The 17382-nt window shown below is 32.7% G+C and overlaps 1 protein-coding gene across 10 annotated transcripts in view; it reads right to left on the bottom strand.

The window, feature by feature from the left end:
- LOC111043953 (latrophilin Cirl) overlaps positions 1–17382 on the bottom strand; it is a 166935-nt gene that overhangs the window by 103003 nt on the left and 46550 nt on the right. For 9 of the 10 annotated variants that reach the window (XM_039442673.1, XM_039442674.1, XM_039442660.1 and 6 more), the window contains exon 2: positions 2843–2944. In XM_039442673.1, coding sequence (XP_039298607.1) covers positions 2843–2936 — 94 coding nt within the window. In that variant the 5' untranslated portion in view covers positions 2937–2944. Of the gene's footprint in view, positions 1–2842; positions 2945–7048; positions 7210–17382 lie in introns of those variants that run through there. The other variant, XM_039442661.1, reaches the window with a different exon arrangement.

The following is a 17382-nucleotide window of genomic DNA, read 5'->3' as shown; positions in this document are numbered from 1 at the left end:
AAAAATAATACGAGAGCAGTTGTAATTACATCTATCCAGTGTTTTATTTATGAATACAGTAATTGAAAATGTATGAAAATAGGCCTGGATAGAGCTCATGAGCAGAATTGATGGTGTTCATCTTAAGGTCATGTTTACACTTCTCTTAGTGATGTGGTGTCTGCTACTATTAATATACTTCACTGCTACTATTAATGAATCAATTTTGTCAAGTAGGTTGAAGTATGCTACCAATGAGATTTGAAATCGTTACTAAGGCGGGAAAAAATGTCTTGCTGGAGCTTTAACTTCAACCAAACAAGTTTTTACGATGCTTACAAAATGATGAATGTTTACTGCCGTTTCATTACCCTACGTCCCTACAGATGCGCTAAGAAATTCGTTAGCTGCCTGAAGACAAGACTTTACACCCTTGATTTTTCCCAAACATATTTTTTTATTTACGGATTCATTCATTTATTTATTCGATAGGGCATATGTTGGTTAATAGTTCACTGTGGTGTATGCGTCGACTTAAAGAATAAATTTACAATTTACTTTCAATTTTTTTTTTTTTTTTGTACACCTGCTTTCCTGAAATGTATTCTTATGATAATAATTTGTGTTATAGTATTTATCGTACATTACAACTGATGTAATTTTATTCATGAGTGCATTTGGGCTATACCTGTAGCACTCATATAGGTATATTTATGTATGTATCAATAAATAAATAAATAAACTATCTCCACAACACTGGTTCAAAAGTATTTCTTCTATTAGGTTTTGGGTTCAACACCCATGCAGATGAAATATTTCCATCAATTACTTCAATATAATAATATATATAATTTATATTTTCAAGTTGAAATGTAAGTTGAAACAGAATAAATACTTTTGAAGTGTTGTGGAGATAGCTTCAACATAACCCATTTATTCTTCAAGTAAATAAATAAATAATTGAAACAATAAGACGTTGATGTTGTCAACACCACCATAATTTTATAGTGGTATAGTGTTATTCTTTCAATATTTTTTATTGCTACAACCACTGTCATTGTTAGTAATTTTTGGGAAAAATGAAGATTTTTTTTTGTAACTACACGATTTTCTTAGAGAAATTCGTTAGGCGTGTAGTACACCCTTAAACTAAAACATAGTTTCTCTATTTTTGAAACAGTCTCAAGTATCGGACAGGCCAGTGAAAGTTTGGCATGAATGAAGTGCCGAAACGGACTTCAAGAACTAATGTTGTGGAAACGATTCTCTAAATTCCATAGCCTGAAATCTGGAAGCACGTCAAGAGAAGGAAATACCTTGACTGGGACAAAAACGTCCTAATAAATCCTCTCTTCTATAGGGAGGGATTTTTTGTGAGACCGCCAGGTGGCTGGCTATGCCTAGCCTTTGTGCTTCCGTCAGCCCCTACAGCTCAATTCAAAGATACAGGAGGTGGCGGTATTGGCTGGGGGGGTGATGTAAGGGGGGAGGGGGGAAGACCGACAGGAGCAGGAGCTGAATGCAAAAACGCAAAGCATCCCTCGAACCTTCATTCTACTTCACGGTGAGCCGATCTCGAAATAAATTTATCTCCAGATTTCGATAGATAAGATGGGTATTATAAGCGATTTACCAGACTAAATCCCGGTAGTGCATCGTCGTCTCAGGGGTTCCGACGAATCGAATGTGTGTGTGTTATGCTATTTGCATGCGAACGCCTTTGATAGTATTAGAGATTTAGAGATTCCAATGGCATAAGCGCCACACATCTTCGCGTTTACATTCACATCCTACAAAGCGACAATCGAGGGTTAAATCCAATCTGTGGCTATAACTTTATTCATGTTGTTTGATATGAAGCTTGAAATTGACAATTTCTACTCGATTCGCATTCATTATCCGCCGAAATAACCACTGCAAATCAACTATTCCACGTGAAATTCCATTCAGTTAGCTATGGATCAAGAAAATCATAATTTGAATTCTGTGTTCTAAACTCTTGCACACCAAATCAATCTTAAATCCGGGATCATCACCATGCTAAGTGTAATCAGCTGATTGAACATAATATATAGACTCAGGCCCAGTTGCACAAAAGCCTGTTGAATTTTAATCATGATTAAATTCCGAGAGAACCAATCAGAGTAGGTTTTTTTTATAAGAAGGCTTCTCTGATTGGTTGTTGTGTCATTTAAACAGAATTAAAAGTGAACAGACCTTTGTGTGACCGGGTGTAATAATTGGAACAAGAAAAATATCTAGATATGTTTATATTCTAACATCATTTTTATGAAAAATAGTAATCTTTGAAATTTGGGTTAAAATGTGACACTAGCTTCCACTCATCCTTCAAAATAAATAAATAATCTATTCATTGTTATTGAATTCAAGTCATTGAATACATTCACATCATAATAAATTGAAAATGGATGCAAATCAGTACATAGATGTTTATGAATGACAAAATTGTTCCAATTTTTTATTCATTTTATTTGTGATAAAAATAACTTCTTCATAAATTTGAAAATGTAGATAAAGATAAAGATTATGAAGTCAAACTTCTTTATAATCTGAATGCTGATCGAAAAGAAGAGATGATTACGTTCTACGTATTCGTATTGGTTATCAACTTCTTGTAATATCGCTATGATATAAAGTTTCAAAGATTTTCACATATTGATGCTGATTGGTACGTTTTACATATTCGTATTGGTTATCAACTTCTAGTAATATCACTATGATATAAGGTTTCAACGATTTTCACATATTGCGGTATTTCAAATTCCATCATTTAGACATTTTTTTATCGATGAGCAAATTTATAACAGAATTGAAATTAAGATTAATTGATGAAGCGACTCACCTAATCCGCGTGCCAAAGCATGGGAAAGTGCGAATGCCAACATGCTGCAAAGGAAAGCTGCTGAAACTGCGGTGCTATGACACTGCAATTCCATGGCAATGTCTGAAAAAGCCACAAAAACAAAGTTATTCAACAGAAAACAAGTTGATAAGTTACACAAATCGATAAGAGAGAACAGAAAAAAACACACTCGATATTTACACTTCACAAACTTTGAGAACTCTAGACATATATGCATTCAACCACTAACATTCACGTCATAACGAATTGAAATTATGAATAAAATTAAGTAGAATGGATGATAAACTCCATCCAGTTCTTCATAAAGTTGAAGTCCATGAAATCAAAGATAGTTGCGATATAGTATTTAGATAGTTGCGAGATATATAGTCTTTAGATAGTTGCGATATATAGTTTTTAGAAAGTGACTATATAGTATTAAGATAGTTGCGATATAGTCTTTAGATAGTTGCGGTATAGTCTTTAGATAGTTGCTATATATTCTTTAAATAGTTGCGATGTAGTCTTTAGATAGTTGCGAGATATATAGTCTTTAGAAAGTTGCGATATATAGTCTTTAGAAAGTGACTATATAGTATTAAGATAGTTGCGATGTAGTCTTTGAATAGTTGCGATATAGTCTTTAGAAAGTTGCGGTATAGTCTTTAGATAGATGCTATAATATATTCTTTAAATAGTTGCGATATAGTCTTTAGATAGTTGCTATATATTCTTTAAATAGTTGCGATGTAGTCTTTTGATAGTTGCGATATAGTCTTTAGATACTTGCGATACATTAGAATCAATTCAACTCTCAATCCGAGAGAGAACTGATAGCTTTCAAATATTGGTAAGCGGGTTGGCTCCGAGATCGCGCAAGTATCTTATCGCTCTGATAAAGGCACGTGCATGCGAACCTCGTTGTACGGGGAAAACTTCACAAGTCGACTAAGCTGAATATTATTCATGACTTTAAAATTGCTTCTCGGTGGTTCAGATACCACCTAAAACAATATCCTACTCATCTCTTATCATCGACTCTTACATTACCCACGCAAAATCCTGTTCATGTGGGCATCGGTCTTAGCAAAAAGAGAATATATCTTGAGTGATTGTGATTGCTATTGTATTCTTTCCGCAAATCTAGAGTTTCGTGCAATATTGGAGAACATTGAGTAATCAAAATCATTATTTTCAAGCTTCCTATCGAAGCATATAAATCTCGTTCAATATTTTCTTTCAAGATTTGAATAATACACTGGTGGGGGAACTATGTTTTTCTCATATTTGAAAAATGGTTTCCACTAAATTCATGATCTCATTCTACATCAATGACAGATTGCAGAAGGGTTGTATCACATCTTTGAAAAATTATTTTCAAACGGATCAAATTCTCGGGCTTGATTTATGTTCTGATTATCTGGATACGTAACACTTGAAGTAATATCGGAGATAGATCAGTTGAGGCCAGCATACAAGAGAGAGGTAACTCGACTCTGGTACTGGATCATATTCCCACCGCCTCTTTCAGCCATATACCTGTCTAGAAACGTATATTTGTATATATGTACATAGTTGGTGTTATATAGCTGTCTCATACCCACCAGAGCAAAACCTGCTCGCTCCGAGCGCTTAACAATAAATCCAATTGCAAAACTATAAAGTATATACTCGAGCATAGTATATAATATAGCATACTTTAAGCATGCGTCTACCCACTCAAAATATCTCCCCTTTCAATTGTCCAAATTTGGCTTGCGGTTGACCTTTTTTTGCAGCAAATTGCAATTCCTCATTATTACCATTGCTCTGCCCCCTTCTATCCAGTTACATAAAATTTCAAAATCAGTTCAACTATATACTGGTACTTCTGGTACTGTAGTGTGTAGGGTAGCATGTGGTATGTGCATTATAGATGGTTCACATTGAATATTATGTAGAATTTTATTAGTGGTCTAGAATTTAGAGAATTGGTGATTGGAAGGATTCAACATTCGAAATTGTTAGATAACTAATTTTATGAAATCTGATAATCTACCTGGGGAGGTGATTATTCAAACTAATCACATAAATAATCATTTTATTTGTTAAATAATCACATAAGGATAAGGTATGCCTTAGTTTGGTTTTTAATGGATGAAACATTGAACAATGGTGAGTAGATAGGAGAAAACCATATGACTATAGAAACATTTTCCAGCAAAAATAATCAAAAGGGCTGAGTAAAGATCAAAGTAAATCAAACCTTTTATCTTTATAACTACATTTGAATTTCCATTTTTGAAAATGACCAAGACGGCATTTGTTTGATGTTTTTATTCGGAATCATACCATTTTACTAGAACTCATTTATATGTTTCACAAATTATATTTTTGACAGATAACTCTAGTATTCAGTATGATAACAACATACGAGAAGGAAATCAATAGATAGAGTAAAAACAAACTGATAAAAATCATTCTATCTCTACGAAGTTCAATGCTCTACCAGGTATCCTTTCATAGCATAAGATTGAACTGAGTATTAATTTACTGCTGAGGATCTTATTAAGGCAAAATTAATAAGACATCCTTAATAAGAACGGCTCAAGGCGACTTTAAAATATCTTCATAGACAAGATTGGAAACGTTCGTCTCCACGAAAGGTAAAGGCTAAGATGAAGTAGAAATAATTTATTGAGGTCCTGACTTTCAAGACTTTACGTCTAATGAAGAAAATTTTTGTAAGTCCTGATGATGAAAATGCAAAGAAGAAATGGGGTGGAGCAATATGAAACGTTCGAAAATAGATTCAAGAAAGAAACAATTAACCTTCATAAGGGGAAAAATTGATGCAGTCTGAGGATAATATTCAATTACTAAGATTCTCGAAGGGCAGTAGGATTTTCATTTGCAGCTCAATCAAATAAATCAAATCAAGGTTTATTCATTAAACAATTACTATACAAAGTTGAATACTATAACATTTAATACAAATAAAACAAAGAGGTTTTCTGCATTGAATAATTTCTTAATAGGCATAGATAGCCTAATTCAATGAATTAATATACATAATGTATGAGTTATTTTTGAACACACTACTCAGCTCCCCAACAGACAACACCAAATAAAATAAAAATAAATTACAAGAATTAAAATGCAGGAGATGAAAAATGAGTAGTATCAAAGGTCCTCAAAAATACAGGGAAGTTGGTGGCATTGAGAAATGTAATCACGTAGCCTACTATAGATAATATTAAAATGAAAATAAGAGTTTGGAATTGACCTAAAAAGAACTAGTAACAAGTAATATAATAATGCTTATAATTATGTATAAGTATTAGATATATCGAAATCACGTTCAGCTTTTAGAGAACTGAGATTTAGGGATTTTCAACATTATCTTTCAATTTTTCTATCTATTTCAAAAGAAAATCTGTATCAAAATCATATATACTATATACGAGCAACTAGTTTCAATACGCTATTAGAAATATATAATCAAACAAAATTGGATTGAGTACATCATTGAAATAATGATAAGGAGAACAAAAATAAGGTAACCTTGTGCTATTCCTCTTCCTAATTTGTATAAGGTTACATACATAAGGTGTATTCTAGACCTTGCATGAACAACATTAAGGCTGTTATGATGGTATACTAGAATATATTATACGGTGGTATGATAGAATATTGAGGAATAAGAGTTTCAGGAGAATTTCCAATTTCCATGAAATCTTCATGGCATAATTACAGAATTTGACAAAGAAAACTGAACATAAGTTTGCCCTCTATGTTGAACTCAACTTTCTACAATCGACACAAGAAAAGAAGAAAACGTCAACCTGAAATTTGCGTCTTTCAGAAATTCAGAACACCTTATTAAAGGCGTTTGTGCTGAGACCTCATTTTCAAAGAGAAAGGATTCTAAAGCGAAACGCACGAAAACAACAGAGTACGCCGTCAATATACCGTAATTTGTTCCAACACTAAATACATATATACATTTCCAACTACATAAAGCCTAGACTAGCATAGCATTTGAACACACGGAGATGAACGAACAACCATATCCAACGAACACGGTCTCCCTGCTGTAGTCTCCCCTCCCTTCGCAATTATGGAACAGAGAACGTGCAAAAGGAAAGAGAGAGAAGATGAAAATAGAAGGAGAAAGAAGGTAAGAATAGAAAGAAATGTATTAAATTCATCTTCGTATCATATAACCTGCGGCACGATGATGTAAGTCCTATCCTATCCAAGGGAAGGAATCTTGTGGAAACCAATAGAAGTTCAGTACAAGCACTATATGTATATATATACACCTTCACTACTAGACCACAACGCACTGTTTACTAGACCAACTTCACTCAACGACAGCTACTTCAACACTAAATGAAAAACAGTGTCTCCGAATTACCTACTACCAAGTATTATCTAGCTATTTCTATAATTAGATTGAAGCAAAAAAGGAAAATCAGACTATCTTGGGTGAATAACACCAAACATCGCATATTCTATATTGACATAGACCTATCAATATAGTTTTTTCTTATTCCACAGTTGTCGCGCATAACAAGTTCAGACATGCATTGGAGAAAGAAAAGCAAGTGGAAAAAACCGGATGCTTTTCACCAGACATAACAAAAGCGATTGCGATTATGGATTTTATAGTCGTCCAGATACATTGCGAAGTAGAATAGAAGGATGATGAGAGGTATTATCGGCACTGCTTATCGGACATAAACAACAATGGGCATATGGGCAACCAAGAATGTAATTAACAATGTCAAAATAGAATGAGGTGGATAAGGATTTATTACTTATCAATATCTCAATATTTTTTACAGTTTATAAACTGTATGTATACTTTACTATTTACCATCTTATTGTATTTTTTTTCTTTAGGGCTACCTTTGATATAAATAACAATAAAAAGGGTACTCAGATTTCAAATCAAACCAAATTTAGTTGCCAAAACTTTCAATACAGATTGTAACAATACTAAATTTATGAATATACCAATACAGTATACAGTACAATAAAATTAACAATATTATAAAGAAATCAAATTTATATACGAGTGAAAAGGCACTACTGGCATAAGTGGAACTTGTTCGCCAGCAGTGAGTGCGACTCAAAATACAAATATTATAACATGAATAAAAAATATATTATAACAGACGGATTATACACTAAGGTATGTTCTTAAAGTTATTACAAAATTATCATTTCATACACTTATCTTGAAATAAGCTCTAGCTTTTACCCACTCAACTATTTCACTACTCAGTTTTTTTGTTATTCTATTGTTTATGAAGTGATTTGGGACTATATTAGCAAAGTATTCCATGAAGTATGTGAATTGATGTTTATTTATATTCACTATTTATTTACATTTAATGCTTATTTTTATACAGTTTGGAACTCTAGACATTCATAAACAGTTCAAATACTGGATGTTATTGAAATTCATTACCAGAATCGCATCCTAGTGCTATAACCAGTGAGCATGTTTGAATATCAATTCTGAAAGCTTTCAATGTATATGAAATAGATCTTGATGTACATGGTCTAACTAACAGTATAGTATACATACTTCATTGAGAATTCAATAAAGCAAATATGTATGGTTGATGAAATATTTATTCACGAAAAATTCGACTGAGTCACTGTCAATGTTGTAGAATCGTTCCATAATGAAATAAAAACACAGATATATTGTCAAATTCTATACAGTTTAATTTGGTACATTTTGACCTGTGTGGTCACGAAGCCATGGTCCTGTACCAAATAAAACTGTGTAGAATTTGACAATATTATGTGTGTTTTAATTTCATCATTTATTTACGTATTTATTCATCATATAGATATTACGATGATCAAAAATTGAACGAGAATAATGTTTCCTTAATGATTTAGTGATTGAGGTAGAACTTAGATTTAGTGGGCATGTAGGCAAAACTATAGTGAGGTCCACATTATAATGGCAGTGTATGATTGTCAATACTGTTGCTGTCCTTTTCTATCATACGACAAAACAGATAGCACTATCTCTCTCTCGCTTTGCAATGCTGTCTATTTGTTAGAATATTTTATATTTACTTTTGACAGTGACTGTACAAAACTGAACAAAAAATCTCAGCCGCCATTTTTTTTTCATTCTATCAAAATACTTGAGTAGGCCTACACAAGTCGTATAATTGATTTAAAATGTATTTTTGAAACGATGAAATAATTTTTAAACATTACCGTATGAGAAACACAAATTAAAATACCTGAAATGACATTTTAAAAGTTGATAACTAACCATCCATGCTTCAGTTAGTCTACCCGTATAGGTTAGACCTACTCATACCGGTATAAATAATAATGAAAAGTTATTTCAGAATTAATCCATTGAAATTACTTATTTTTAAATAGGATTTCTATTTTTCTATTATTTTAAAAAGGAATTGGAATAGAATACCTACCAAATAACTCAATTTCTGTTGTTTTGAAATTCAGATCGTTGTATCACAGCTTTTTAAATTAGCCGCCATTTCAGGTTTGTATAAAAATAAAAATCTGATCTCAGTTTTGTTATGGAAGCAAATTTTTGAATCAAATTATGAAAAAATATATTTTCTTAATTAATTTGACATTAAATTGATTATTTTATCAAGGAAATGATAATTATCATTGGATTAAATTTAATGGGATGAATTGAGTAACAGCTGTGTACACTTGTACAGTCAGTGGCAAAATGGAGAGAATTGGCAACGTTTTTCTCCTATCTTTCTTCACTGCCATTAAAACAAGGACCTCACTATAGGGAGCAATAATATGATTACATAATAAAAATAACACAATTATTTTACGTATCTCACGAAAATGAACTATTTAATTGTAAAATGTGTTATTTCTTGAACTTTTCCAAATGTATCAACTGCTTTGAACGTGGTCGAGCTTAGAAAACAACAAACTTCCCATATGTTGTCTGAAAACAAGCATTCCGGGTCTATTTACAAAGACGTGACCATTCCAATGCGGAGGTCGCACCATTCAAAATGAGCAGAACCATTGATTTCACGAGCCAACTAATCTTCTTTGCAGAGCTGTGACACATGTCATAAATATTTCTTGTCAGCTGAGAGACAATCGGCAGCGGCCTTTGACCATTCTTTGCGCTTTTACAACTTGAAAGGTAGTATGGAAGCAGAACTCTATACCGTCTATTCTCTAAATCGTCCTGAAAAACAAAAAAGGAGAAGGAAGAGGTATGGAATGGAGAGGAACAGGTAGATATAGATAAGGGGAAGAAGAAGAAGAAGAAGAAGAAGAAGAAGAAGAAGAAGAAGAAGAAGAAGAAGAAGAAGAAGAAGAGGAAGAAGAAGAAGAAGAAGGAAAGAGGAAGAAGAAGAAGAAAAAGATAAGGGGAAGAAGAATAAGATAAGGGGGAGAAGAAGGAGAAGAATAGGAAGAAGATAAGAGGAAGAAGAAGAAGAAGAAGAAGAAGATGATGATGATAAGGGGAAGAAGAAGGAAAAGAAGAGGAAGAAAAAGAATGAGAGGAGGAAACAGAGGATGGAGATGAGTATGAAAAGAAGGCGAACAAGGAGGAGTAAAAGAAGTGTAAGGAGAAGTAGAAGATGAGGAGGAGAAGGAGGAAGGAGATGAGGACGAAAAGGGGAAGACAAACAAGAAGGAGATAGAAAATCTGAATAAAATATATTATATCTATATTTTAATGGAAATAAATTAGAAATTGCTTTTGTTCAAATGCTAATTTGAATGATTATTATTAGACGAAATCCTAATCAAGGATTGAAAGAATTGGCTTATACACGTACGGGATAGGAAAATTACAAATGACGCATCATCACTTCTGAACTGATTAACTTTTGCATATAGATTATTAATTCACCGGCCTGTATTAATTTAAAGTCCTGTTTTAAATTTTTCAAGATTACAGTTTTCAGTTTATCAAGTTTTTAATTAGACCCTTGCGGAGCACGGGATACCTGCTAATATAGAATAATAGAAAGTTCGCACAGAGCGGAAAAGATGATGAAAATAATTGTTAATATAAAATTTTCGATTTCAAGGAAGTAGATAAAGGCATAAGATGCGAAAGAGAAATAAATAGGAACAAGTGGGAAGAAGAGGTAAGAAGTTCGAGTGGAAAAAGGATAGAGAGAAGATACAGAAGCAGAAAGAGGTGATGAAGGACCAGAATAAAATAAGGAGGGTGATAAAGGTTGGAGGGAAGCATAAATGAGTGGAAGATAGAGAAGAGAAAGGGAGAGAAAAAAGATGATAAATATGAAGATGGAACAAGAATTCAACTGGGAAGAATAAAGGACAAAACAGACGCAGAAAAAGAGGCGAAAAGACGCAGTAAGGGTAGAAGAGGATGAGAAAAGGAAATGAAGGAACAGAAGGGGGGAAGGGTGGTCGGAAGAGTCAACAGAAGGAGAAGAAAAGAGGAGAGGAGAAAAGGAAAGAAAGAAGAGATGAGAAACAGAAAAACAAGGAGATAAAATAATGTAGAAGATTGTAGAAGAAGGGTATTGGAGATTGGAGAAGAAAAGTAATGATAATGTAATGAAGATGAAAGAAGATGGAGAGACAAGAGAATTAAGAATAAAAGGAGAAGAATGGGAGGAACAAGGAGAGGGCTAAAGTGAAGAAGATCCTACAGAATACTTTTCTCCACCAAATGGTCATTCGATATTTTTAGACTATAGACCGGCGTAAAAAGAAAAAGAGGAGGAAATGTTAACAATCAGACATCCTGATGAGGGCAGGACTCTTTCTTCCCATAGCAGATGGTGGCAGCCAAGAGCCATCCTATCCTTTCATTCAACAATAACATCAATCTCCTTCTTGCACACCATTCACACAAACCAAGCCACAAACATTGAAAATCGGTTATAGTTCGTCAACGCATCGGTTTACACACATTTAGTCCTCACATCGAAAACACAACACACTCCTCTACAATCTTAAAATATTCAATATCTTTGAAAAACTTCCTAACACACAATTTATGATAATCTCAACACATTGTTTTACACTAATTCAAGACTTCACATAGAATAGGGTTCTCGAAAACACAACACAGTTCTATAATCTTACAATATTAAACATCTTCCAAGGACTTCATAATACTCAATTTATGAATATCTGCAATAATTCGTCAACGCATTGGTTTACACGAATTCAAGACTTCATCGAACAGGGTTGGCGAAAACAGAACAAAGTTCTACAATCTTACAATATTCAATATCTTTCAAGGACTTCCTAACACTCAATTTATGATAATCTGTAATAATTCGTAAACACATTGTTTTACACGAATTCAAGACTTCATATTGAATAGGGTTGTCGAAAACACAACACAGTCCTACAATATTCAATATATTTCAAGTACTTGCTAACACTAATTTTTTGATAATCTGTAATAATTCGTAATATTGTTTTACACGAATTCAAGACTTCACATGGAATAGGGTTGACGAAAACACAACGCAGTCCTACAACCTTCTAATATTCAATTATCTTTCAAGGACTATTCAATACTCAATTTCCAAATTCATGAAAATCGGTAATAATTTGTCAACACATTGGTTTACTCGAATTTCAAGACTTCACAACGAATAGGGTTCACAAAACACAACTCAGACTCAGTCCTACCATCTTCCAATATTCAACATCTTTCAAGGACTTCCTAACACTCAATTTATGAAAATCTGTGATAATTCGTCAAAACATTGGTTCAAACTAATTCAAGACTTCACATCGAATAGGGTTCTCGAAAACACAACACAGTCCTGCAATATTCAACTTCTTTCAAGGACTTCATAACACTCAATTTATGATAATCTGTAATAATTCGTCAACACAATGTTTTACACTTATTCAAGATTTCACATTGAATAGGGTTCTAGAAAACACAACAAGCACTCATACAATCTTACAATATTCAACATCTTTTTAAGGACTTCCTAACACTCAATTTATGATAGATAATCATAATTTATATATCAATTTATTATATTTGCCAGAGCAAATATTTTTCAATCAATTTATTATTATTATTATTATTATTATTATTATTATTATTATTATTATTATTAGTCGTAGAGCTCCCGAAGTGGAAGACGCTGAGTAAAATCATGATCATCGATTTTTATTAGACTTGGCGGTTTTCTTGTTCGCCCACCAGCTTTTCATTCTCTGAGAAAATGCAGCTTTTCTTTCTTCACTCCATCTTGTGCCAACTCTTGGTGCTTTTATCTCTGGAATAATTTCCCATTTGTTCACTTTTGTTTTAAAATTATTTCTATTTTTAATTTCATCATCAGTAATTCCTGCCAAAACTAGATCTTTCGTAACATTCCTAATCCATTCTCCTCCATAGGCAAGCGAAGCTACATATTTTACTATTTTTTTTTTTGTGATTCTATGGTCAGGGAGCCTCATAATATGACCATAGAATTTTAGACGTCTTTTTCTCATGTCTGTTACAATATTTGAATGTTGCTCAACTGTGCTATTTTTCTGTAATCTATAACCATTCTCAGTTAATCTCGGACCTAGAATTTTTCTAATTATTTAGTTTTTTAATTTTTCAATCAATTTTTATAGATAATCTGTAATAATTTTTCAACGCATTGGTTTACACGAATTCAAGACTTCACATCGAATAGGGTTCTCGAAAACACAACACAGTCCTGCAATATTCAACTTCTTTCAAGGACTTCATAACACTCAATTTATGATAATCTGTAATAATTCGTCAACACAATGTTTTACACTTATTCAAGATTTCACATTGAATAGGGTTCTAGAAAACACAACAAGCACTCATACAATCTTACAATATTCAACATCTTTTTAAGGACTTCCTAACACTCAATTTATGATAGATAATCATAATTTATATATCAATTTATTATATTTGCCAGAGCAAATATTTTTCAATCAATTTTTATAGATAATCTGTAATAATTTTTCAACGCATTGGTTTACACGAATTCAAGACTTCACATCGAATAGGGTTCTCGAAAACACAACACAGTCCTGCAATATTCAACTTCTTTCAAGGACTTCATAACACTCAATTTATGATAATCTGTAATAATTCGTCAACACAATGTTTTACACTTATTCAAGATTTCACATTGAATAGGGTTCTAGAAAACACAACAAGCACTCATACAATCTTACAATATTCAACATCTTTTTAAGGACTTCCTAACACTCAATTTATGATAGATAATCATAATTTATATATCAATTTATTATATTTGCCAGAGCAAATATTTTTCAATCAATTTATTATTATTATTATTATTATTATTATTATTATTATTATTAGTCGTAGAGCTCCCGAAGTGGAAGACGCTGAGTAAAATCATGATCATCGATTTTTATTAGACTTGGCGGTTTTCTTGTTCGCCCACCAGCTTTTCATTCTCTGAGAAAATGCAGCTTTTCTTTCTTCACTCCATCTTGTGCCAACTCTTGGTGCTTTTATCTCTGGAATAATTTCCCATTTGTTCACTTTTGTTTTAAAATTATTTCTATTTTTAATTTCATCATCAGTAATTCCTGCCAAAACTAGATCTTTCGTAACATTCCTAATCCATTCTCCTCCATAGGCAAGCGAAGCTACATATTTTACTATTTTTTTTTTTGTGATTCTATGGTCAGGGAGCCTCATAATATGACCATAGAATTTTAGACGTCTTTTTCTCATGTCTGTTACAATATTTGAATGTTGCTCAACTGTGCTATTTTTCTGTAATCTATAACCATTCTCAGTTAATCTCGGACCTAGAATTTTTCTAATTATTTAGTTTTTTAATTTTTCAATCAATTTTTATAGATAATCTGTAATAATTTTTCAACGCATTGGTTTACACGAATTCAAGACTTCACATCGAATAGGGTTCTCGAAAACACAACACAGTCCTACAATCATCTAATATTAATTGAATAATAATAGTGTGTAGTTGAAGAATGTTGAAGTAACAAATAACCTAGCTACATTTTCGACTGTTGTATAAATTAAATTAGAACCGTTTTGGGCGTAAGACTGTGTTACTTTTCTGTAAGTTGTGTAATTCTGAATGTTTGAATAAAAATGAAATAAATAATCAATATCTTTCAAGGATTTCCCAACAGTCATAAAAACATAATAATTTGTGCCTACCTGCAATACCTGCCTACTTACTTACTGTCTAAGAATCAATCAATAAATAGATAAATATTCAAAACAAAATCGGTTAACAGAAACTCATCTATGATTTATTCAAAAAATAGCATAAAGGTGGGTTTTCATTTATGCGTTAGTCGTGCAAATACTCACAATGAGAACTATTAAACACCAACTGTACTCACCCAGTTGATATCTTACGTCATTCCATTCAATATTATAACAATATTAAAACTGAATGATTTTTATAATTCAACTTTATGGTAAGAGATGTTTGTTTTTTTCTGCATAATTGAAAGAATATGACGTTGTTGTTATCAATACTACTATATTTCTTCAAAATTAATTTAAATTACAGAACCAGGTTTCATGGCAACACCTGCCACCTCTTCAGCTGAACTGTCTCAGTTCACCTGATAATTCACATCAACATCTTATTCTTTCAATGAATGATTTTTGTTTTGTGAGGTGATTTAAGGAAATTCCTAGTTTCGAATGGTTGCTATTTTGTCTAGTTTGTCTAAAACAAGAATTAAAACTTTCGCAGACTTACAATCATATGTACCATTCTTTCAAACATCCATTATGAAATTAGCTGCTACACAAAACCATCTTTTTCAAATTCCAATACAGGTTCATTAATTAGTTTGTCAAGACGTTGTCCAATCACACATCTTTTTCAACACAGGTTAATAATTTAGTTCGTCTAGAAGTTATCCAATCACAAGCAAACTGAGATTTCGACAAACTGAGACCCTGCCAAACAGCTGATTCGTGATTAACTGAAATCCGTGATGAAGTGAATGTCACCCTAAGATAATTGAACCAATTAAGCGGCTATGGAAGACGAGTAAAAGAGTATTTCTATTTATAGTATTAATTTATAGCATATTATATTAGTATGAGTCTATTAGGTTTAATAGTCTATTTCAACAATAAATTTGCATACATGGGTGATTTTACAGGGGATCACTTTAAATAGTATCAATAAGTACCAATGAATAGTGAAAAATGTTTAAATCCGACCCTGAGAAGATTAAAGTAATAATAATTATTAAAGGGAATATTGACTTCAACTACAAAAATCTTGTCAGGTGCTCCTCAGCTATCATGTGGGAGATATACAAGAATGAGTGAGTCACCCCAATTAAGAAAAGGGAGAATATTTGTGCATCTCTCTTTCTTTAGAACTCCACAATTGTTAAATGACAACACATGTCTAGCATTCAAGATTGCGATTCTGACACCAATGCTAATTTGTGCCCGTATAGTGAAATCCATTGCCACCTCTTTTCTTCTTCTTCTTCATCATCATCTTCTTCGTCTTTTCTTTTGCATCAAGAACGTAACGGAATCACGGTTTGGTAGTTACGTCAACTGACTACACACCACAGCAGATGAATAAAATCAGAATGAAGTGAAAAGAAAAGAAGAACCGGAAGAAAGATAATAGAGCAACAAAGACGCTGAAGATTGCTGTCACCAATATCCTATCCGCTCGTCAAACCAGGAATAACAAGAGAAGAATTTACCGTAAGTCAAGAAGTATTATTTAAATTTATAGATTGACTGTTGAGAGTCTTCTCTAGGTGATTAAACTGGGAGTTGAACTGGGTGACAACGCCAGATTACTGAAGAGACATGAGTGAAGAATTCGGAAGTACATCAGTTCGTCAACTATAGTGAGGTCCACGATATAATGGCAGTGGAGAAAGATAGGAGAACAACGTTGCCGATCCACAGTATTGTCAATACCTTCTATAGACGGTAGCTGATACAGGTTTATTAATGTGGTATTAAGGCTAGGCACACACCAGTTAGTGAAGACAAGACACGTTTAGTCACAATACTTTACATAGTTGCTTATGAAGACATGTCTAATTGCAATGACTAATCGGTGTGTGTTGCTTCATAAGCAACTATGTGAAGTACCGTATTGTGTCTGATCATGTCTTGTCTTGTCTTGACTAACTGGTGTGTGCCCACCCTTACTCTTCATTCTCGTTTAAAATAATCAATTATATTCTATTAAGCAAGAAATTATATTTTTCAATAATTTCATAATGAATTTTCATAATTAAGATGGAATATTTTGTTAATTGATTATACATTGTTAAAAGACGATCTGGCAACAGAGCAAAGCGAGAACGATATAGAGCTATCCGCTTTGTTGAATGATAGACAAGGATAGCAATACCATTACAACGTGGACCTTACTATAGTACTAATTTCGATCAGTAAACTCTATACTATGATCAACCGCACGAAAATAGTCCGATGGGAATAGGAAAAGATAAGTGCAACGTTACCAAATAATAAGAGTTGAGCAAACTGTCCACAGCTGTTATAAATGATA

Source organism: Nilaparvata lugens, chromosome X (assembly GCF_014356525.2).
Source record: "Nilaparvata lugens isolate BPH chromosome X, ASM1435652v1, whole genome shotgun sequence".
Taxonomy (NCBI): Eukaryota; Metazoa; Arthropoda; class Insecta; order Hemiptera; family Delphacidae; genus Nilaparvata; species Nilaparvata lugens.
This window is presented reverse-complemented; position numbering and strand designations above follow the sequence as displayed.